At 43.1% G+C, this 24,237-nt stretch overlaps 1 protein-coding gene across 2 annotated transcripts in view; it reads right to left on the minus strand.

The window, feature by feature from the left end:
* Window positions 1–247: 247 nt before the first annotated feature.
* Window positions 248–24,237, minus strand: part of LOC147886740 (kinesin-like protein KIN-14B) — a 135,632-nt gene continuing 111,642 nt past the window's right edge. The window contains exons 21-23 of one of the 2 annotated variants that reach the window (XM_087395616.1): window positions 23,776–23,916; window positions 23,458–23,616; window positions 248–1,783 (exon numbers count right to left, since the gene is read on the minus strand). In XM_087395616.1, the coding sequence (XP_087251742.1) occupies window positions 1,268–1,783; window positions 23,458–23,616; window positions 23,776–23,916 (816 nt within the window). In that variant the 3' untranslated portion in view covers window positions 248–1,267. The remainder of the gene's footprint in view (window positions 1,784–23,457; window positions 23,617–23,775; window positions 23,917–24,237) is intronic. The other variant, XM_087395615.1, reaches the window with a different exon arrangement.

Below are 24,237 nucleotides of genomic sequence, written 5' to 3' on the forward strand. Positions count from 1 at the left end.
AATCACATCACCATATATAATTTCCAAACAACAAAAACTGAACATAAGGGTATTGGCCATTGAAAAAGCTAAGATTTGGACCAATCCCAATACTAAAACATGCAACGTATTCTTAGTGAGATGTCATGGAAACAACCAGCCAAACCTTATCAAACTCTTACAGTCATTTTTATTTAAGCATATAGTCAATGATGCATGGATCCGCTTTTTCCCAACATTCAAGATGTGAGAACATTTCAATTTACATCTCATTTGGTATCTCAGCCCCTAAGGAGGTGTTTAAGGGGAAACTGTCGTGATTTCTGAAGCAAATCTAAAATCCATGACAAAAAAGCTTGCAATTTCCAAGCCAGAACATACTTCAAGATTATTAATTTCCACAGCATAAACTCGAGGTAGTGCTACGACTTACATGTAATATAAAACAGCCCTGAGTTAAGTAAAATCAGTACAGCATCTGAAAGAATATGGGAAGACTTCCCCGCTCCGCTCTTCTCGATTGGCTTTATTGATATCCATGGACGATAAACAGAAATCATCTTCTCCCTGTCCCTCCCTCGTTTCTGTCAACTATATCAAGAATCATGCCCTTCCTCTCTTGGGTTGCCTGTGCCCCTGATCACAGCACTAGCTATGAAAAGACAAGGACAAAGACATGCAGCTTTTACATACTCAGATGTTGTATTTATAACCATAGCTGCTTAAGCCTTCATCATTGTTGCAAGCCAATTCATAAATAGTAGTTGTTCACGCAAACTGACAATTTAAAAAGGAGAAGCAGCAACAAATCATCTAGTACACGAATATAGCAGTAAAAATTAAGACTTTCATGCTGCAACACAGCATGAATCAAATAATGTCTCCCCTTTTTCTTGCAAGTGCCCTACTTTATTTTACATCCATTGACAATATGTAACATGGTGCAGACCTAGTCTGTGTGGCCAGTCTTTCGAAAGGATTTGGTACAGTGATGAAATACAAGGAACCTTCATCACCACTTACTCGTCGTTTAACATCAGATCCCACCACTCTGTTGACTAGATATTTTAGATGCTGACGTCCATGTCTTCTCCTGAAACTTCCATGGAATGCAAGCGCTCCCTTCCCACTGGATGAAATCAAAAGTGAGGCTATACAATGAAAGTCGAAAAACCACCAGAGAATCTGATGCTGACTCCTGAGCATGACATCATCCACCTGCAAGCCTGCTTGAGATAGAACGGCTTAATAAAACAATCATATGCACCGATAATTTTCGACAATGCTCTCATCTTTTGAAAGATAAAGAGGGAGTTGACAATTCTCGGGAATGCTCCCTGTCGATATCAGGGATGGAATTCTTGAGAGAAGGAACCCTGACAGCAAGTGTTTTGTATAAACGTGCATATCGAGCTCGAGTACCATCTGCAGTCCTTGCCAATGCTAAATGACTAAAAGCTTCAGGAAGTTTTAATAGCACTTGTTTAATTTCGTCCAAGGAAAGTCCTGCTAGTGTTGAGGGTGGAGGCACAATTGAGACAATTTCCTTCCCACTTTTATCCTGAATCTTTGCCTGTGCTTTCACAACTAGCTCAAGGGCGGCTGTTGCACCACATTTGATCACAAATGGATTGGCAGATCCATTGTTGAATTGTAACACGCTCCATTGCATGACATCATTGTCTGCTCCTATAACAGTGCTTTCCCCCCAATCACCAGACATAGCAGATAATTCTCCAGGAATATCATCTCCCAAGGCTCTTGACCGTGTGTGATGAGGACCTTCCCTCTGCTCAGCTGTCGCCTGGCATTATATACATGAAGGATTACTTTCAGATCACAAACATTACAAACACACATTACAGAGCATAAACTTCCGATCACAAACATACATTACGGAGCGCTCAAATTTCTTTGAAAGCATAAGCTACTAGCTTCAGACAATGAAGGCCAGGCTAGCAACTGCACAAACATTCAAGTGGGAAAATAATGCCATTTGCATGTATTTATCTAATTACAGTAGCTAGAACACTGTTGACAGCTCAGTTTCCCTATACCTTACTCAAGGGCTTCTTGTTCTTTAAAACAAGAGAATAAAAAGAGTTACTTTGCTTCCTAAACACTTTACCAGGGTTGCACAAGTCAGTACATCTAACCATATCTACAGTAAGAAAACACCCAAGGAATAATATTCAGAGGTGTTAAAAGCACTCCAAAGACAGCAAGCTTCACACTTAACATTGGCAGGAGGGATTGTTGCTGCTCCAAAGTCTGCCTCATTTTGGAACTGCTTGTCCAACTCACTTCGCACAGACAAGGGCCTAATCAAGCCTGCTGCCAGTTCACAGTCAGCTCACCCCACATATTTGGGGATAGCATTTGCTTGCAAGAATGTCTTCAGATAGCACGCTTCATGTGGAAGAAAAATTGAGGCACACTCAGAACTATCTTGTATGGAAGTTCATAATGAAGATGCTATTCACAGGAAAGAGCTTGTGGAAGACTGTTGAAGGCACGCTGGGATAAGCATCAATTCTACACAAGGGAGTCAGCAGACACAACCAGCTTCGCAATTCAACGTAGTGCTAAGCTTGCTCCAACTATAGTAAACTACTGCAGATCCTAGTAACCAGGGTAGTAAGGAGCTCAACTTGCTCCGATATTACTGAATACCGCAGCTTCTGGAGCGGGAAGTTCAGCTTGAGGGAAATAGAACCAAAGCATGGCCTCAAAATCGACGAGGGGCTTGGGCCGAACGACAACATGATCGGCAAAGATTTAAGCCAAGGCATCCTTCTTTTACAGCAAGAATAGAAGACAAATGATTAACTACAAGACCCATCTCCCAAATTCATTTCTGGCACAGGGCCTTGGTTACTAACAATGTGACAACGTAAAACAGGTTGACAAAGCAATAAGAAGGGCCAACAATATAAAAATAGTGGATGGCCAAGCGGATAAGTACAAAACAAGTCAGAAGAAGAAGCTCATTGTGGGTAGAGTTCACTCAAGAAAGGATTGAGTTGGAATGAGGAGGTAAGGCCTTATGAGGTAGATGCAAAACCCTGTTTTTCATTACAGCACGACAGAGATAATTGTCTTGTGGAAATCAGGGCAGCTTGGGCTCATGGTATCCCTCGTCTTGTGTATTTAGCATGGGACAATGGTGTTACGGGTCTAGGTGTGGGAAAAATCGGTACAAACCACATTAGAAAGATTTGCCAAGGTTGGAGCTAGGGTGAGAGAGAGAGAGAGAGAGAGAGAGAGAGAGAGAGAGAGAGATGGAGGGAGGGGGGAAGGAGGGAGTATTAATGCCCATGGGACACCCAAAAGGATCTATAGGATGGGAAACCCATCAACATCACATAATAACTGTCATGAGGCCGAGAGCATCCTCTAACGGCTTGATGATTCTCATATTTTTGTTGCTAAAAAACTTACAATAAATTGCACTATGATAAGGTTGTTCATAGGTCTTTGGTTTTGGATAACATCACAGATACAGGTGATTTCTATATATTGCCCATTTCCCCTAGTTCCTTGCCTAAACTACACGACAATCGTGATTGGGCATGTCATGTCCCAATTTATGCCTGGGTACTGGACAGGAGGACTAGTGAGTTTGCAGAGGACAAGCAAGCTAAGGTCTTATCCTTACAGGCCACAGCAGGCAAAAGGACAAAAAGTTTATTGTTGCTTGGAAGGATTTTGCTTCAGTGGCACATGTCCGCCTCATCAGGCGCTTACACAATCTACGTTAAGGTCAAGAGATTATCTGGCCATTTATGAGACGGTTTCAGTTGGGGTTTGGATAGCTATTGAATGGACAAAGGAGGTGAAGAGCACAATCGGCCTGTTTGGCCTCTACATCATGAGTTTGAGACTTTCATCCACACAATGTAAGCTCATCTCTAGTTGGGTCCTTGGTTCGGGTTCTCCTCTATGCAGAAGTGGTCATACTATTCTCTTTAGCTGAGGGTCTCCGATGACATCCGGATGCGCTTCAGACCTTTTTGTTAGAAAATGAAATCCCACCAGAGGGTATCCTGCAGCGGAAGACTGATAGATGAGCCTAGAAATTACACGCGGAAGTGTTTCACTACGAATCAAACTTCATACAGTGTGTACTTCATAACCATTCATGTGTGTGTGCAAGCCAGAATAGACACTGCATCCAATAGAAATATAGAAGCAACACTTATATATTTCCGTCTGTCCACAAACTGAACACAATACATTATTAAAATGTCCTCCTACTATATGCCTGGCACCTCTAGATCTCTGAGCTCACGTGCTCCACTGAGCCATAGATCCCTTCCACCTTGCTGTCCAGAAGCCAGCCTTGCCACTCTTGAGCTAAGTCTGCCGCCTATTGTAGATCTCCTTCACCTCCAGAATGTAGGCCCAAGGATGGCTACCTGCTGCTTCTTTCTGCTCTTCTGAGGGCTGCTCCAAGTGATGAGTATGGAGCCCAAATGACCCACCCACTGAGCCAAAGATCCCTTCCACCTTGCTGTCGAGAAGCCAGCCTTGCCACTCTTGAGCTAAGTCTGCTGCCTATTGTAGGTCTCCTTCACCTCCTGAATGTAGGCCCAAGGATGGCTACCTGCTGCTGCTTTCTGCTCTTCTGAGGGCTGCTCCAAGTTATGAGCATGGAGCCCAAACGCCCCCCTTATATAGGGCACAAGGCCCTACCAAAACAGGCGACTAGATAGCCTACTGGAATTCACCTACCAGCCGACTGGAAGGGTGGCTATCATTTGAATAACGTATGAAAAGTATGCATCCATAGAATATGGTTATCCCTCCCACATCCCATCCCAAAGTATACATCCATAGATCACTCATCACATGATACTCACTAGACACCTTGCATTTGACATAGTAGGAGATTCATTAGATCATCTGAAATAACCTATGACAAGTATACATCCATAAAATATGGGTATCCCTCCCACATCCCATTCCAAATACTGTAGTCCGGATTTCCATTTTTGATAATAGCCTCTGTAATTGTGAGGCTTCAGCAAAACTGATTGCACGCGACCAACATAGGCTTTAACACAGAGCAATTCTTCCAATTAATAACTAACTGCTTCGTACAAGCACCAAGGTACTTACAAATCCCACCTTTCCCATGTGAGTTGAAAAACATGAGCCACCATCCCACAAATTCCAAATGTAGACAGGACAACCACAAGACACAATCAAATCTAAGGCTCTGTAGTCTTTATGCTAAAAACGAGGTAGAGACGGGAAAGATGTCATTACCTTTTCATCCATGGAGAATGGACATGCAAACAGTCATTGATTACGTGCGGCACTCTTCAGTACATGGTATTTACCCATGGACTCGACACACAGACTCAGGTCTAGTCTTGTAACACTCTACATGGGAGTCAAACAACAAGAGATCAAAGACTCTTTCATAGGAAAGGAAGTGGATAGGAGACACCATTAGCACAACCTTGACTTCTAAACACATCGAGTTAGCAAGACACTCAACACAGATCCCCTAAGCACCCACATCATTCGAGATATTATCGTCACCAGATCTCAACATCATGCCGCCCACGACTATACCCTACAAAGAGAAGTGAAGGATGCCAACAATAGATCGCAGATATGTAGAGACTTTGGGACTCACGATAGGACCCCAATATAGAGCTCTAGATACGCATGGCGAACTATGATGCACAACACATACCATAACATGACAAGAACTACTCTCGATACATGAATTTTCTTCCTATGTTCATTAGTAGTTTCCTTCGATGTCCGATAGACACACCTCTAGTTCTCCTCCATGGTTTTGTTTGTCACAGGCACATCATTCATAATATTGCAACCACCAACGTGGGAATATAATATGCCAGACATACTCAGCAGGATGTTTTATTACTGCAAGTTGACATTGCCAAAGCATTTGACACAGTCCAGTAAGATCTGATTTCGCAGACTATGCATGCATTAGGCTTCGGGGCGAAATTGCAGCATATCATTTATTGGCTCTACAGTGATAGCAAAGATGCTCCATACTGTGTGGCGATGTTTCTGAAGTGTGGACTCTTCTTCGGTTTGGCAGGGCTGTCCATTTAGTGCACTTTTATATGCCATAGCCACTCATCCCATGCTTCAGTACATGCATCATATCGTAGCATATGATGAGCTTCATGGTTTGGAAATTCAAGGGAGCAGTACTTTGATCGCTCAAGCTTATGCAGATGACTCCTTTTTTGCTCCTCAAAATACTCAGCAGGACCTATCTTGCTTGATCCAGGCCTTATCTTTATATGGGTTGGCACGCGGTCTTCATGTTAATTTCCATAAATCTAAGCTATTGCCTTTGCATTCTAAAGAGTGGCATGCTCTCTTATGGCCTGGGGAAATTATTCCAACCAATCAAATGGTTCATCATTTGGGATATCCCTTGGGTTGGTCCATTACTCGCCGCCAACAAGCTGATTGTATTTTAGCAAAGATGAAAAAAAATCTTGAATATTGGAAGCTGGCAACATGGCCTCTACATGTCAAGCTACGAATTGTTCAATTGATTCTGGTGGCCTAGATTTAGTTTTATTTGCCTTTGATAATGTTCAGCAAGGCTGAACTTTCTTCGTTTATGTCTACAGTTTTGGAAACTTGTTGGCGTTCAAAACATGGCAAGAAGAGTTTGAGATTACTTTCACTACAACATCTTTGATCGCCAAAAATGCACACGGGATTGAATATCCTTATTATTCAGGTGCATATTCTTGCTCACAAAGGGAAGATGATGCTGCAGTTTTTTCAGGGTTCTCAGCCTTGGACTGCTATGATACGCCATTTGCTTTTACAGCTCACCACTCCTGCTTTTGGATATTGGCAGCCTACACAATGGGATTTTATTTTGGGTTGTATTGATGGAAGAATCAAGAGTTGCCCTTTCGTCTCTAGTATGTTACTAGATTGGAACCATATCCTCTCTCATTTGAAATGGCATAGTAGAGATTCCTTGCAAGGCAACTCAACTCTCTCAGCGCACACAGTATTCATTGGTCAAAGACTTTTGCCCCTCCATTGGTAGTGCAAGAGCCTATACGCTCATATTTTCGTTGTTTAAAGGGGATTCAGTCGGGTGGGGGTGTGTGTGTGGGGGGGTCGGGGGGGGAGAAGCGACACTTCCCAGAAGTCCCTAGGTGCACACACTAGGCCTACTTGCTAGGGGAAAGGCAAGGTTTGGAGGGGTCTTAAAGTTTGGCCCAAGGAAACCAATGTTCCATTGGTTAGAAGGGTTAAGATTTAAGTGTGAGGGGCAAACCAATGTTTCATTGGTTTTTGTGGGTTAGAGCATTAATGAGGGAGCCACGTGGCAGCCCCTCATGCACACCTACCCCCTTGCTCTCCTTCCACCTTGTTTTTTGATGAAGGTACGGGTTTTTCAACTCGGCTTGCTTTTTCAATAGGGATTACAGTTGTAGCTATCATCATGCCGACACGAGGTTGTGTCAAAGACAAATGGGAAAAGCAGGCCTTGGACAGCACTATGCAGACATATTCATCTGGCACAACTAATAAGACAGCAGCAAATGTTCTAGCTAGTTTCAGTAAAATCTGCACTACTCTTATTGAGAAAATAGACGAACTGGAAGAAACTAATGTGGCCCTACTTAGTGAAAAGTCAGTAGTGGATAAAGTGCTAAACGAGGTGAAGAAACATAGCGGGAAACTCTAGGAAGAATGGAGAAGAGAAAAATCTAAGAGAGACGAATGGGAGATAGAGAAAACATGCCTGACAGATAAGATGCAAGCAATGGAGTTGGAAATACAGCAGCTCAAAGAATTGAAAGGGATTCCTGGGGGGACATGCAATGCAATGGATGAGGTGAAAAATGAGAATGCCAATCTCCACAAAGACATAGTGGCTATGCAGACCGCTATGCAAGGGAAGCACCCTGAATTAAAACTGCATTTCAGAAAGGGGGAAACCAAAATGTTAGAATGGAAGGACGTGGTGAAGAAAAGCACAGCAGCCCCTAAAAAAAAGATCATCTCAGATGCCCTTGAAGAGGATAAAAGGCACGACAGCAAGGCATTAAATGCACTTCTTAGAGGCCTACCATTGGGTGACATCCCTATGGATGATGCAAAATCTCTGTTTACCAAAATGGGAGTCAATATCACATGCGAGGCTGCTTGGAGGGTAGGCAAAGCAGATGCCCCCACAAGGCTGCTAGTGATCAAGTTCCGAACTAAAGGAGACATGTCCACTTTCATGAGCATGAGAGCTACGCTGAAGGGCACGAGGACCTTCCTAGACGATGATCTCACCATACTACAGCTGGAACATCATAGGGAGCGTATGGTGAAGGTAATGGCAGCAAGACAGGAAGGAAAATGGGCGGTCCATAGAGATGGGAAAGTGGTCATACGCGAGAGGACAATAAGATCAGATAGAGACGATGTGGAGGATAAAGAAGAGGGGGAATAATGACGGTTCTGAAATGATGGGCTGGGCACACAGAAGTTGCTGAAATTAGCAGTTTGGAACTGTAATGGCACTCTCTCGTCTGACCCAGGAGGGTTCTTGGAGACCTACGCTGACTGTGACATGATTTTCTACACAGAGACACATGAGAGCCCAGAGAGAGGGCTACCCACAGATACAGGATACACATGGGAGTCAGCCCCGCGGATGGAGCTGAGCAGAGACAGCGGGGTTCGAGGCTCAGGAGGGCTGGCTGCCCTCTTAAAGACACATCCGATACCGCTTATATCGGTGGCGCGGAAAGAGGAACATGCCCAACATATGTGGATACAGATCCAGCTGCCAGACTCCCATCCTCTCTTCATTGCAGTCTGTTACTTCTCTCCCATGACGTCAACGTATGTGAAGGGTCAGTCGCAAAAGAGAGAGAGTGCAGGCATGGAAGAAGTCGCACGATAGTTCAGCCGTCACGTCAAACTTAGATCATGAAAAATAGGAGTACAAGGTACTTGTACCTAGACCAAGGACTAAGTTACCTAGATCTCACATAGGACTAAGTGTCCTATGTGGCCTAAAAGGCACTAACACTACAAGTACCTACATTTATGCCTACAAGGCACATAGCATGGCCTATAGGGCATCACTAGAACCACCAGAAGATGGCCTACAAACCCCCCTCCATGGGATGGGCTGAAATACTCTGGAAACGTCTCAAAATACCTGGTATTTTCTGGTCATGGTGGCACATGTTCATCCAAAAAGATATAGCCACCTATGAATGTACAAGGGATGTCAGATCATGTAACAAAGGGAACCAAGTGTAAAGCCTGTCGGAAGACTTCGAACTTGGGACGAGGAAGTGCCTTTGTAAACATATCTGCTATCTTGTCCTTTGTGGGAAGATAGGACAACTCTATGTCTCCTGCTGACAACCGCTCCCCAACATAATGATAGTGAACTTCAATATGCTTGGTACGCGGATGAAACACTAGGTTACGTGCAATGGCCAAAGCACTCTGGCTGTCAGTATAGACAATAGTGAAGGATGTCTGGCAAATACCAAGATCTGTAAGTAAAATTGTCGAAGCCAAACACACTCTACTGTAGCGGTGAAAGCTGCCCTGTACTCAGCCTCACAGCTAGACGTGGCAACTATTGGTTGCTTCTTGCTGAGCCAAGAGATACATGAATTGCCAAGCAAAAAACAATTGCCAGTATGTTACACTCTGGTGTCGGAACATCCTGCCCAATCACTATCCGTGTAAGCATGCATGGTAAGTGAACCCTAATCACCATAGAAGAGGGCTAAATCCTGAGTGCCTCTGAGATATCTGAAGACTCTCTTCACTGCCTGCCAATGCTGTGAACTGGGCATGTGCATGAATCTGCTGAGCTGAGATACTGCATACTGCAAGTCAGGTCTAATGTGACATAAATAAATAAGGCATCCAACAGCCTGTTGATAAAGAGTGATATCACATGGTGGGATCCCATCATGAGCTGAGAAGTAGAGATTAGCTTGCAATCCTCAAACTGAAAACGATCAAGGAGCTATCTAATATACTTGGACTGAGACATCATGATACCCCCCTCAACATGAGCAAACTAAATGCCCAAATAATAATGGAGCCGTCCCATGTCTGACATGTCAAAAATCTGCTGCAAATCAGCCTTGAAAGCTGCAATTTGCTGAGTATCTGGGCCCGTGATGAGCATATCATCCACATATAAAATCAGCACTAAAAAATCAGATCCACTCCCACGGACATAAAGAGTGGGTTCTGTGGCACTATTCTGAAAACCAAGAGATAGTAACTGTGCATGAATTTTGGCATACAATGCCCAGGGTGCCTGCTTCAAACCATAAAGGGCTTTTCTAAGCCGGGATACCTTATTTTCAGAATTAACAACCTCAAAGCCAACAGGTTGTGTGACATAGACTTCTTCCTGCAGATCCCCATGCAGAAAAGCAGTCTTGATGTCAAGCTGGTGCACTTGCCAATGATGATGGGCTGCAATGGCAATGACACATCTAATGGTAGTAATCCTGGATGTGGGAGCAAATGTCTCCTCAAAGTCAATGCCTTGTTGTTGGGCATACCCTTTTGCAACAAGACAGGCTTTGTATCGATCTATGCTGCCATCAGATTTCCTTTTTAATTAATAGACCCACCGCGTTCCAATGGCATGCTTGCTGGGAGGGAGATCTACTAATTCCCATGTGTCATTTTTGGCAATAGATTGTAACTCAGCTCTCATTGCATCCATCCACTCTTTGCTGTCAAAAGCATCTTTATGGCACAGAGGCTCTTCATTGCAAGCTGTAGCAAGGAGTGCAAACTCAAGAAAGTGGCCATGCTGTCTATTCCCTGATCTTGTCCGGGCAGCAAAAGGCTGATCTTGTTTGCTGTCCCTCAATGTATCAAAAAGCCATCTGGAAACTTGCCTTTGCTGTCTATTGACAGCTCCTTCTTCAATGACTGCATCATGAGTAGTGGGATCATTTTGTGCCGGAAGAGAAACCTGCAAATCAGCATGAGGTTGTGGCTGATTATTGCTTAGTGGAGGACCTGCAGGAGGCTCATGTTGATTATGGCAGAGGTAACCAAGATTCAAAGGCATCAAACATGTCAACATCTGGCTTTGCTTTGCATTCCACAAGAGGAGAAGCTGAATGTTCAGCAAAGATTACATCTCTACTGACAATAATCTTCCCAGTATTTGGTTGATATAACCGATACCCTCTGCTCTCCGGGCTGTAACCAATAAATATGCATTTGATTGCCTTGTCATCAAGCTTATTTCTCAGCTGAGATGGTACATGAACATATGCAAGAGACCCAAAAACTCTCCTGTGTGAAAGTGAAGGCTTTTTGCCTTTCCATGCTTCATAAGGTGTAATAGTCTTCAATGCCCGTGTAGGTGATCTATTCAGCACATAGTTGCCACACATAACTGCATCAAGCCAAAATTTATTGGGCCAAGACCTGGCCTTAAGCATGCATCTGGCCATCTCCATTGTGGACCTGTTTTCCCTTTCAGAAACAGGATTCTGCTGAGTGTACGGAGTAGTGTATGAGTGAATAATGCCCCGTGACGACAGAAATGCATCAAACTCCTTTGACATATACTCTCCCCCCCTATCTGTGTTGAGGGTGACAAGCTTGCATCCTAATTCATTCTCAATCATATTCAGCCATCTTTGAAAGCATAAGAAAACTTCAGATTTTGCTTTTAAAGGATATATCCAGCAATATCTTGTGAAATCATCAATGAGAGTCATGAAATACTTGTAGACCTCAATGGCATTTGTCCTCATTGGGCCACAGACATCACTGTGTACTAGCTGCAATTTCCTTTGTGAGAGTTTTGGACAATTCTTTTGAAAAGGAAATCGATGCATCTTACCTTAAAGACAACCCTCAGACACATGTTTGGAAACTGTGTGAGTCTGAGGTACATCATTTGCCATTTGCTGTGAATGTAGCTTTGCAAGAGCTCTATAATTGAGATAGCCCATTCTCTCATGCCAAAGATGACTTTCAACAAGCTGTGAATCTGAAATAGCCAATGCTTCAATAGAAAGTGCAGCTCAATGATGATCAAGGTGATAAAGCCCTTTTTGCAAAGTGCCAGTGAGAACTATGGCATTATCATCACAAAGATCATAAACTAGACATCTGTAGCCATCAAAAATTACTCTGAAACCTGAAGTAGCAATTGCTGAAATTGAAATCAAGTTGAAGTCCAAGCACAAAAAGAACATTTGTCAGAGTGACAAGATGGCTTGAAATGGATGTGAGCTGCACATCTCCAACTCCTTTTACAGCATATGAAGCATAATTAGCACATGTGACAGTCCCCCCTCGAGGTGCATCAGCTAAAGAATGAAACAACTGTCTGCAAGATGTGACAGAGCAATGGACAGCCCATGCCCAATCATCCTGAAGAGCATGTGCATGTGAAGCATCTTCTGGCTCATGGGATTCAATAGCATGAGGGGCATTAACTGTCAAACCTCCTTTCTTTTTCTCTAAAGCAATGTGCTTCCCGCATTCTGAAATGTCATGTCCAAGCTTGCGACAATAGTTGCATCTTTTCTTCTTTGACTTATCTGCTGTATTTTTGGATGCATGGGAGGAATTGCAGCTGCTATGCGCAGATTTTGGCTTGCCCATAGGCTTGGAAGCCTTGCCTCTTCCTGTCTGCTGTGAAGCAAATGCATGATCAAGAATAATGGCTTGTCTGTTAGCTCTACTTTGCTCTTCCTGCAAAAGCAAAGTAACTAGCTGATCAAAAGAATAGTGGTCTAGATTACCCATGGCCACTAATCGAAGGGTTGTAGCAAACCCTTGATATGTATCTCGCAGTCCATTCAAAGTGGTATTAACAAACTGTGAATTTGGCACCACCTCATCAATGTTGGCAAGTTGTTCCATGAGGTCCTTGACCTTTGTCAGGTATGCATCCATAGAGTCACCTTCATTCATGCTGACTTCCTGTAATTGCCTTCTCAAATATGCAACACGTGCTTCATTGCGAATCTGATATAGAGAAGCCAATTTATCCCAAGCATCCTTTGCTGTCCTGCAAGACCGGATGTGTGGAATAATGATTCTCTTGCATGATAAAGCAATACATGAATGTGCATTTGCATCTCTTGCATCCCATCTTGACTGTTCCTAAGTTGGAAGAGCATCAGCAAGAGTGCTAGAAGAGGAGGCATCAGGAGGAGTACTCCCTGGAGAGGGACAAACAGTAGAGGCAACCACAGTAGCATTGGCTGGCCTCGGATCAACCCCAAAAACAATTTCCACAAGTGCTTTGCAACAAGAATATGTTTCATGAGATAAGACCACATCGGATAGTTGGTGCCATCCAACTTATCATCCTCACGAAGAACGCCAAATAGATCTTGATTGTTCCCAGCCATAGCAAATGTGATACCCTGAAAGACACTTGAAAAACCAAAAGCCTCAAGGCTATCACTGCAAAAAGCTGGCTGTCCAAAAATGACAACAAATATCTGCAAATTTCAGACCCAAGTCATAGCGCAAATGTAGATCTGACCCAAATGTGACTGTGACAAGCAATGTTCACTGCAAAAACAGCAAATCTGGCAAAAGCCCCAAAGTTAATGAGGGCAAATAGGCCAAAAAGTTGGCAAATGCAGAAAAGCCCCAAATTTTACTGAAATTTTTGCAAATGTGACCCAATGTATGATAATCTGACTCAATGTCCTGCAATCTGACCAAATGTACTGCAATCAAACAAGAAATTGCAAACCAAATCCTGCCATTGCATGCTAAAGACTGGCATAGTCTTTTGTGGCCTGGGGAAATTGGCATAGTCTTTTGTGGCCTGGGGAAATTGTTCCACCTTCTCAATTGATTCGACATCTTGGCTATCCTCTAGGTTCGGGGCTCACTCGTTCTCAACAAACTGATTGGGTGCTCACAAAGCTGAGGAAAAAACTTGAATATTGGAAGCTTGCAACTTGGCCATTACATGTTCGTTTGCGAATAACGCAATCCATTTTGATAGCATACATACAATTCTATCTGCCCCTCATTATGTTTACTAAGGCAGATCTGGTTTCCTTTATGTCTGCTATCATGGAGATTTTCTGGCGTTCAAAAAATGGCAAGAAAAGTCTCAAATTACTCTCTATGCATCATCTCTGTTCTCCAAAGATGCATGGGGGTTTGAACATACTCAATATTCAAGTGCATATACTTGCTCACAGGGAAAAAATGATGTTGCAGTTTATGCAAGGGGATCAGCCTTGGGCTTTCATGATCCACTCTCTTTTGTTGCATATTGATACTTCTGCTTTTGGGCATTGGCAACCTACACAGTGGGATTTTCTCTTTGGCTCTATTTAAGGCAAGATCAGAGGCTGCCCTTTTGTCTCTCATTTGCTTCTTGATTGGAAGCATATTTTATCCCACTTGGAATGGAATGGCAGGGATTCTTTGTTGGGAAATTCCTTGAGGGTGTGAGAGATTGCGGAGAGAGAGAGAGTAAGAGAGTGAGAGCTTGGCGCTGAAAGCTTGAGAGTTGAGTTGCAATAGAAGAGTGTAAGGAGTACTACTCAAAGAGTGAGAGATAAGGTTTTTGTCCTAGTGAAAAAACCTTAGTAGTCACTAACCATCCTTAGTGAACTAACTGCGGTTAGGGGGAAAAACCTCTTAAGGAGGGAAAAGTGCCCCTAACTAGCTTATTAAATTACATTGGTCACTACTGAATTATATCTATAATTCTAACACCCCCCTGCAGTGCCAATGTCATGTACAAGGCTGATCGATCACCAAATGGATATAAGTTCAGGGCACTGCGAAATGCCTCAAACTTTTCACGTGGTAGTGCTTTGGTGAAAATATCTGCAACGTTGTCATGTGTGGACACAAAGATCATACTGATCTCCCCTGCATGCAACTTCTCTCTGACGTAGTGATAGTGAACCTCAATGTGTTTCGTGCGAGCATGAAACGCTGGATTCTTTGCCACTGCAATGACACTCTGACTATCAGTGAGAATTGGAGAAGGACCCTCCAAAGACAGATGAAGATCAGCAAATAGACGTCGCAGCCAAACACATTCAACTGTTGCTGTGAAAGCTGCCCTGTACTCGGCTTCACATGATGAGATAGCCACTGTAGATTGTTTCTTGCTTAGCCAGGAAATGCAAGATTTACCCAAAAAGAAACAATTGCCACTAGTGGACTGCCTAGTGTCATAATCACCAGCCCAATCTAAATCACTGTAGGCATGCATCTGCAAGTCACCCCCCCTGGGAAATAGCAAGCCAAAAGACTTCGTGCCCTGCAAATAACGGAAGATGCGCTTAACTGCCTGCCAGTGCATAGTTTTTGGGCTGTGCATGTACCTGCTCACCTGAGATACTGCAAACTGAATATCAGGTCTAGTGTTGCAGAGATATATGAGGCATCCAACATCCTGACTGTAAAGTGTGGCATCAACTAATTCTCCTGCATCATGCATTGTGACTTTCAGCCTCGGCTCCATGGGAGTGGCTATGGGCTTACAATCATGCATGTTAAATCTGTCCAAGAGTTTCTGCACATACTTGGACTGAGACATAACAGTGCCACGTGTCTCATGAGAGAACTGGATCCCCAAATAAAAGTGAAGCAGCCCCGAATCTGACATGTCAAAGTTGGTCTGCAAATCAGCTTTGAAATCTACAATTTTGTCTTCATTGGACCCTGTGAGCAGTAAGTCATCGACATGAGGAAGGATGACTAAAATTTCCCCCCCATCCATCTTGATGTAGAGGGTGCTCTCAGTACGACTATTGTGCAACCCCTTGCTGGTCAAAAAGGCATGAATCTTGGCATACCATGCACGAGGGGCCTGTTTCAGCCCATATAAAGCTTTGTTTAGCTTGCATACTTGAAGTGCATTTGCTGTAATTTCAAAGCCTGGAGGTTGTTTGACATACACCTCTTCCAGCAAGTCTCCATTTAAGAAGGCTGTTTTTATGTCCAACTAATGAACATGTCACTCAAAATGTGCAGCCATTGCAATAACTGATCGGATGGTGGTCATCCAGGATGTAGGAGCGAATGTCTCCTCATAATCTATGCCCTTTTTCTGAGCATAGCCTTTAGCAACCAGCCTTGCCTTGTATCTGTCAATGGAGCCATCTGGCTTCCGTTTGACCTTGAAAACCCATCGTGTGCCAATGGCATGTTTACCTGGTGGCAAGTCTACAACATCCCAAGTCTGCTTTTTTTCAATGGACTGCAACTCATCGTGCATGGCATTCATCCAATGCACATTGTCCTTTGCCTCTTCGAATGTGGCAGGCTCCTCTTCATCAAGAAGAGTACCTGCATATGCTGATTCCACTGAATTAGCACCTTCCATGTGCCTTGCTGCACTGCAAGTCCTGCCAGGTAACGGGGCATCAATTTTACTCTCCCTGAGAGTCTGTAACAGCCAGTTTGGGACTGTTTTTGCTACATGTATGTCTGCAATTTCTTGCTGCACCACCTGTTCCACTGCCTGTGGAGGTGGCAAGACATCCTGTGGCGGAACTAAAGCATCGAGAGGTGGCTGTAAATTCTGATTTGCATCAGAAATATCAGCAGGGGAACCCAAGGCAATGGGTAGCAACCCCTCAAAGACATCCTCTGAAGAAGAAGGCATTTGAAATTCAGCCTGAGTGTGAGCTGAATTTTCTGCAAATATCACATCTCTACTAACAATGATCTTGCATGTAGCAGGATTGTAGAGACGGCACCCCTTGCTTTCTGCACTATACCCAACAAATATGCACTTAATGGCTTTATCTGACAACTTGTGCCTAAATTCAACTGGCACATGAGCATAAGCAAGGCATCCAAAGACTCGATTGATCCACTGAAGGCTTTCTCCCATTCCACACCTCATAGGGAGTTTTTGTTTTTAAAGCCTTAGTGGGAGCCCGATTCAAAATGTAATTGGCACACATCAGACCCTCAACCAGAATTTGTGAGGCATGTGTTTGCTTTTCAGCATACATCTGTCCATCTCCATCAGAGTTCTATTTTTCCTCTCAGCTTTGCCATTTTGCTGACGGGTCAGCCTCACTGTGAGCTGATGCACAATACCCTTGCCTTTCAGAAAAGCATCAAAATCTGCAAACAAGTATTCCCCACCTCTATCTGTGTGCAATGTCTGTATCTTGAGTCCGGTTTCATTTCAACCATGGCTGAAAAGTGTTTAAACACCATGAACACTTCTGATTTGCGCTTCAGCCCAAAGACCCAAGTGAAATTGGAGTAATCATCAATAAAAGTAACGAAGTACAGATGACCACCCAATGATGGAGTCCTCATTGGACCACAGACATCACTATGTATAAGCTGTAATTTGCGGACAGCTTTAACTGAACCATCCTTCTTGAAGGGGAATCTATGCATCTTGCCTAAAATGCACCCTTCACAAGCATGTGGAGGAGGTATCTCAAGAGGTGGTAATGCATCAACCATGGAATGCTTCTGAAGTGTCATCAAGCTGTTGTAATGCATGTGGCCATATCCGGCATGCCATAATTCTGCATTCTGCATGGCAGCAGTAGGGGTAGAAACTACAAGAGCATGGGCTGCTCTTTCCTCAAAAAGATAAGCTGAAAAAGCCCACGCAGCAGAGTACCAGATAATCTTAAGGCATAATCATCTTCCCTGTCTCGGACAGCACATTTGTCATCCTCAAAGATGACCTGAAATCCAGCTCTGTTAAGAGTGGACACTGAAAGAAGATTTTTGGTTATACCAAGCACATATAAGACATCTGAAAGTCTGAAAATTGAGCCATCAATGGTAGTAAGCTCAACATCTCCTGTGCCACATACTGAATATGATGAGTTATTGGCACAAGTGACTTTCTTACCAACGGGAGGTGGATGCAAGGAAGTAAAAAGACACTTCCTAGAAGTGATGTGCTTGGATGCACCGCTGTCAAAATACCAAGTGTTCAGTGTTTCATTGACACTGAGAGCAGATGCATCCGTAGAAGAGTCATAACTGCAAGTCAAAAATGCATATGTATCATCATTACAAGTAGCTGTACTATCCCGAGCATCTGGAGCAGCCAGCCTAGAATCTGAAATGCAAGATAAAAAGGCATAATCCTGTCCAACAAAGTTGGCTGTAGCATCCCCACTGTCAGATGCATGAGGAGCTGAATCTGAAACAGCCATACCGGAGCTGTTTTTCTTCTCTTTTGCAAGCCTTTTCCTGCATTCTGCAATGTGATGACCTGGCTTTTTGCAGTAGTGACAAAAACCCTTCTTCTTGGGCTTACTTGCATCATTTTTAGCCTTTTGTGAAGGCTGTCCTGACCCACTGGAAGGCTGATTTACTGATATCTTTGCCTGTCCCTTTGTTTTTTATTTAAACTTTGAGAGCATAGCTTGTTCACCTGCATGTGAAGCCAAGTTTTTCCTAGTCTACTCTTCCTGAAGCAAAAGTCCTATCAACTCATGAAAACTGAGAGGATTTGCACCCCCCCTCAATGATAAGTTCAGCGAGGTATGAAAGCTGAGATAAGACTCAGGAAGAGAATTCAGAGTGGTTGTAATCATCTCTGAATCAGGAATAATCTCATCTATGTTTAATAATTGCTCTCTGAGATCCTGTAGCTTTGTGAGGTGGACTGACATGGAGTCACCCTCTTCCATATGTGTATTACTTAACTCTCTTTTCAAGAAAGATACCCTTGCATCATTCCGGGCTGCATACATGCTTTCTAAAATATCCCACGCTGCCTTCGAGGTCTTACACGACCGGATATGCGGAATGATAAATCTTTTCACTGAAAGAGAGATGCATGACAAAGCTAAGGCATCCCGTGAATCCCATCTCTTTTGCTCTGGAGTAGTGGCTATAGCTGCACCAACAACTTGTTCTGCAGCTGCACCCTGTGCACGACCTCTTCCACCTCCTTGCTGAGGAGGGGTATTAGGTGCCATACCTGCTGGTCGGATCTCACCCCCATTCACATACATGCTTTCTAAAATATCCCACGTTGCCTTCGAGGTCTTACACGACCGGATATGCACCAACAACTTGTTCTGCAGCTGCACCCTGTGCACGACCTCTTCCACCTCCTTGCTGAGGAGGGGTATTAGGTGCCATACCTACTGGTCGGATCTCACCCCCATTCACATAATCCCATAAATTGCGAGAAATCAGAATATTGCGTACCATAAAACTCCAGAGGGAGTAGTTGGTACCATCCAACTTGTCTTCTTGTGAAAGACCACCGAACTGGAAGTCATTCTGATTTTGCTAGGCCATATCTGAGAAAGAGATTTAAGCAGATACAAAATTGAATTCCCTTACTAGGAATGAAATGCACAACTCCCAAAAAACACAGCCAAGCACTGGCTGTAAATGCAACTCAGATTTCTATACTTGCACTGTCAGAAATCTGTCCAAGCATCAAAAACTCTCCAGAATTTGCCAAAAGTGCTGCAAAACACTTCAAGAAAGGCAGTATGAACTGAAAACTCCAGAAATTGCTCTCCCAACACAAAAGCCCCAAAATAGGCCTGAAATTGCAACCGAAAAGGGGCAAATTGATCAAAAGCCCCAAATGTTGCAAGAATTGCGCTCTGTCTGCAAAAGCCCCAAATTTCACTATGAAATTGCAGTGTAATTACAAAATCCCCAAATTTCTTCAAGAAATTGTACTACAAAACTGAAAGCCCCAAATTTCGAGCTTGAAATTGCAACCAGAAAGGGGCAGAAGTACAAAAAGCCCCAAACTTTTGGCTAAACCTCTGAATCTGCCTACAATGTTTGCTTCACAAGCAACAATGAACTCGAAAATACCCAAATGATTGCAGAGATCTGCAAATGTCTGCACAACTACCACCAGATCTACTGGTACGGTGACTGTACGACAGAGTACTGATTAGAATGTACGGATGTACAACGGAGTACAGATCAACGGGTACAGTTGTACGGACGAACAAAGTACGGATCAGCAAGTACAGTTGTACGGTGCAAAAACTTATGAAGACCTGTATGAAAGCAGGGACGACGACCTGCTGTACGGCTTGTACGCGCAGGTACAGACGGTGACAGCGAACCGTATAGCTAGTGGCAGCAAACCGTACACGCAGGTACGAAACTATACAACGAACCGTACAGTTTGGCGACGGACTGTACGGCACTTGTACGGATGACGACCACGCGTGTTGCAGATCTGTACGGACCGTCAGTCCGTACGGGTGTACGATCGTTGGTTGCTTCACTTGTACGGACGACGCATGGGTAGTACAGTAGGGTACAGTACGACAGGTACGTTACGGTAGGTAGCGAGTACGGGTCAAACTTCGAGCAGGAAGAAAGATAGCAGTAGGAGCGTGGGCTGTAGGCTGGAGATGAACGGGGAAGAAGCAAGGAGCAGGATCAATTGCTCTAATACCAAATGTGAGAGATTGCGCAGACAGAGAGAGAGCAAGAGAGAGAGCTTGAGAGCTGAGTTGCAATAGAAGAGTGTAAAGAGTACTACTCAAAGAGTGAGAGATAAGGTTTTGTCCTAGTGACAAAACCTTAGTAGTCACTAACTTTTGGCTATACAAGAACCCAGGCGTTCTTATTTTATATCTTTCAAAGGTATTGCTTCTGTGGCGGATGTACTTCAGAATGATGGCACTCTTTTATCTTTTTCCGCGGCTGCTAGCATGTATCGTTTGGGAGCTCATTATCGTCCTTTATGGCACAAAATTTCAGAAATGCTTCAACCTTTCTTGCCGATACCTCGTTTGGAACTTCAGGATAGGCTTGAGTATTGGACTCTCCATTCTTCCTCTTCTTCAACCCATCCGTTAAAGCTGTCACATACCACAGTGCCTTCTCTGTATAAAGTGTTGTTACATCCGTCTTGGGTTTCTAACAGAACCAATTCTATTTGGCATATGGATCGCCCATCAAAGTGGTGGAGAAAGCGGCTGCGTCTCCTTTGGCATTATAAAGTCCCTCTTCAGCAACAGCTTTTCCTCTGATGAGTCCTACTTGGTATTTTTCCATCTAGGCAGTTACTCGCGCATAGACATATTGCCCCGGCTGTTTGCCACCAATGTCTACATTCTGCTAAATCTGTGCCTCACATTTTCTGGCACTGTCCACATACTTGTGATTTCCTCGCTCTCATTCATCAGGGGCTTCGAGCGAGATTTCCTACTGTTACTTTTGACAGGTTCTTCTGGTTATTTGGTTTTCATCCCGCTAGACAAGGTTTTGATTTATTTTTTGTTTGGGTGCGCTACTGGGCACTTTGGACTCTATGGATGGACAGAAATCAAAGTGTCTTTGGTGATCCTACTTTTCCATCTTTCGTTTTTTTCAAATGATCTCTGCAGCAATCGTTTTATGATTGCTTTTAGACTCATTTGATTGATCATGATGTATATATGGCTTATACTGAGATTTTCGGTTGAGTAGTAGTTACTCCGCTTTTAGAGTACCTATGAATGTAATTATTTCACAGCAATAAAATATTTCTTCTCACTAAAAAAAAAAGTGTCTGTATGTGTGTGTGTGTGTGTGTGTGTGTGTGTGTGTGTAGAATGGTTCAGCCATTTCAACCAGTACCGCCTTTAGAAATTCAAGACAGGCTTCAGGATTGGACTCTTCTTCCTTTATACTCATCCATTCGTCCTTTGAAGCTATCTCATATAACAGTCTCTTCTTTATATAAAGTTATGTTATCGCCACCTTGGGTGTCAGATAGGGCCAATCAAATTTGAGCATTGTACCGTCCACTCAAATGGTACAGAAAGAGATTGAAACAGATTTGGCACTCTAAGGTCCCATTACACCAACAAGTCTTTTTATGGTGTGTCCGGTTGGGTTTTGTTCCGTCTGGACAGCTTTTATCATGCGGACGTATCGCTTTAACCATCTGTCATCGGTGTTTAACTCCCAGGGAATCTGTGTATCATATCTTTTGAGACACATAATTTCTTGGGCATCCTTTGGCACAGATTGAGATTGAGATTTCCACAGGCTACTTTTGGCAAGCTTTTCTGGTTGTTTGGTATCTATCCTAAACGGCTGGATTTTGATTTGTTTTTTACCTGGGTTCGCTACTGGGCACTCTGGACTCTCTGGAAAGCTAGAAATCACAGAGTCTTTGGTGATCCAATCTTTTCTCCTTTTGTTTTTTTACATCGTTCTTTGCAGCAATCGCTCTTCGATTGTTTGCAAACTCACTGCATAGATCAAGATGTATATTTGTCCTATTTGGACATTTTCGCTTGATGTATTATTTCAGCTTGTCAGTTTTTTCCTAGATAGCTATCTTGTAATATAAAGCATTCAGAGCTTTCCCCCACCCCCCCAAAAAAAAAAACCTGTGCGTGTGTTACCTATAACAGACAGCTCTAGCTTTTGATGTTTTTTTAATGTAAATTTTTCTTAATGGAAAGTTTCTTTTACCCAAAAAAATAAAAAATGGGCATCTCTATCTCTATGGACAGGAACGCGGCAAGCCCAGTAACATCCCGTGGTTGACCAATCAGTTCTCTACCCTCGGACTAGGGTACATGTATATCTGTGTGTGTATGTGTGTTTTTGTTCACCAAAAGAAAAAAAGTGTGTGTCTATATATCTGAAAAAAGCGCATCACATCAAGCTTTTGCACATGGCCCAATTCAGCTCAGAGTGCTCATTATTGCTCTAGACAAGGATGCACAAGCTATGCACACCACAAACATGCACCAGCAACAGAAATAATATTGACAAAGAGAGCTTGCACGTCGTAAAATCTAAATCTTACACATACAATGTTGCAGCTAGATCACGTAGATGGACAAGACTTGTACCCTTCCCTAATTTCCCAATAGTCTTTCGTTGTATCTACAACAAACCTAATTCCTTGATCAACGAGGCACAATGTCCAATGTTTTCAACAAAACTACAAAGCAAGAGTTCATCATCTGCTTTTTTTGTTTGTGCATGCATGAGTTCATCATCTGCTTTTTTTGTTTGTGCATGCATGAGGGTACGACCACATAGAAATGCTAACTCCCCTGAAGACACTTCAATAGCTTAACATGGGGACAAGAAAGATATCAAGGAACGAAGGAAATGCAAAAAAATAAAATAAAACAAAGCTAGAAAAACATTAATTTCCTCTACATGAATTTTACAAGACATGAAATGAATCACCCTCATGATTTATCTCATGTTAGACTCGTCCTTGCTCATCTCAACTATCACCCAGTACTTTTGAGACATAACAGGTTTCAGTTACAGAGTGAACAGCATAAACTGTATGTGCCACTAGCGTTATATTTGCTCCATGTCTATGCAGACTCCAACACATTGCAAACTCTGCCAGAGCTAAGTCTACAGCTTTTGACTAATTCAATGTAGATACATGAAACAAGCTTGTACAAAGAGAAGAGAAAATGCAGATACCAAACATAGATGGCACAATGCTTGAAAAAAACAGTAGAATAATAGATTTTGACAGCAACAATGACAGACCTCCACAATTTTTCGTGCCTCCAATATATGCTTTTGAGCGCAAGGATGGTCAATAGACAAAAGAGATGGCATCCTTTCTGAAAGAGCAAGCAAGGATGATAGCATCATCTGCTTTTTTGCTGCAAAAATTGCCTTAATGGGAGCTTCCCTCTTGATCTCCTGCAAAAGCATGTATTTTCATGTTGGATTCACTTCAGATTGGTTCCCCCCTTATGCTATAAAGAGTGCTTCAACGAATTCTTTTAGAGACCAAGACAATCAAGAGATACTTATTTGCAACAATTGTCCGAATTTCCCTGGCAAATAAACAGTAATCACCTCAGCGTGCTTGATGATATCCTCAAGAGACATGAGAGATGCTATCCGTGCATCTTCGCTGGCAGTTGATGGATTCCTAATGGGAGATCCACCCTCTTCTTTTGTAAGAAGTGCAACATCTGATCGCATCTGCTGTAATACCTGCAGCACAATATATGAAAATAAGAAGTTTATCATGTTCACAAAAACAAAACAGCCATTTAATTTACAAGCATCATCCTCTATGACATAAAGCATCACTCTCAATGTGGCTGCTCTCACAAACACTTGATTAAAAAAACAAGTACGAAGTCCATCAGGTTCATCTTTTCTCCAGAGGACATCCTTATTATTTGGGGAAACCATTGAAGGGGGTGTGACCACTTGTCCAGGAAACCACCATGGGTAAGCATCTCATTCTATTTATGCACTGTCTTTTTACTTAGAATCCACATAGCTCTAGGACACACATATTCAATCCCC

The sequence above is a fragment of the Dipteris shenzhenensis genome, chromosome 24 (genome assembly GCF_047967505.1).
Source record: "Dipteris shenzhenensis isolate YYH24624 ecotype China chromosome 24, Dip_SZ_1.0, whole genome shotgun sequence".
NCBI classification, from domain to species: Eukaryota; Viridiplantae; Streptophyta; class Polypodiopsida; order Gleicheniales; family Dipteridaceae; genus Dipteris; species Dipteris shenzhenensis.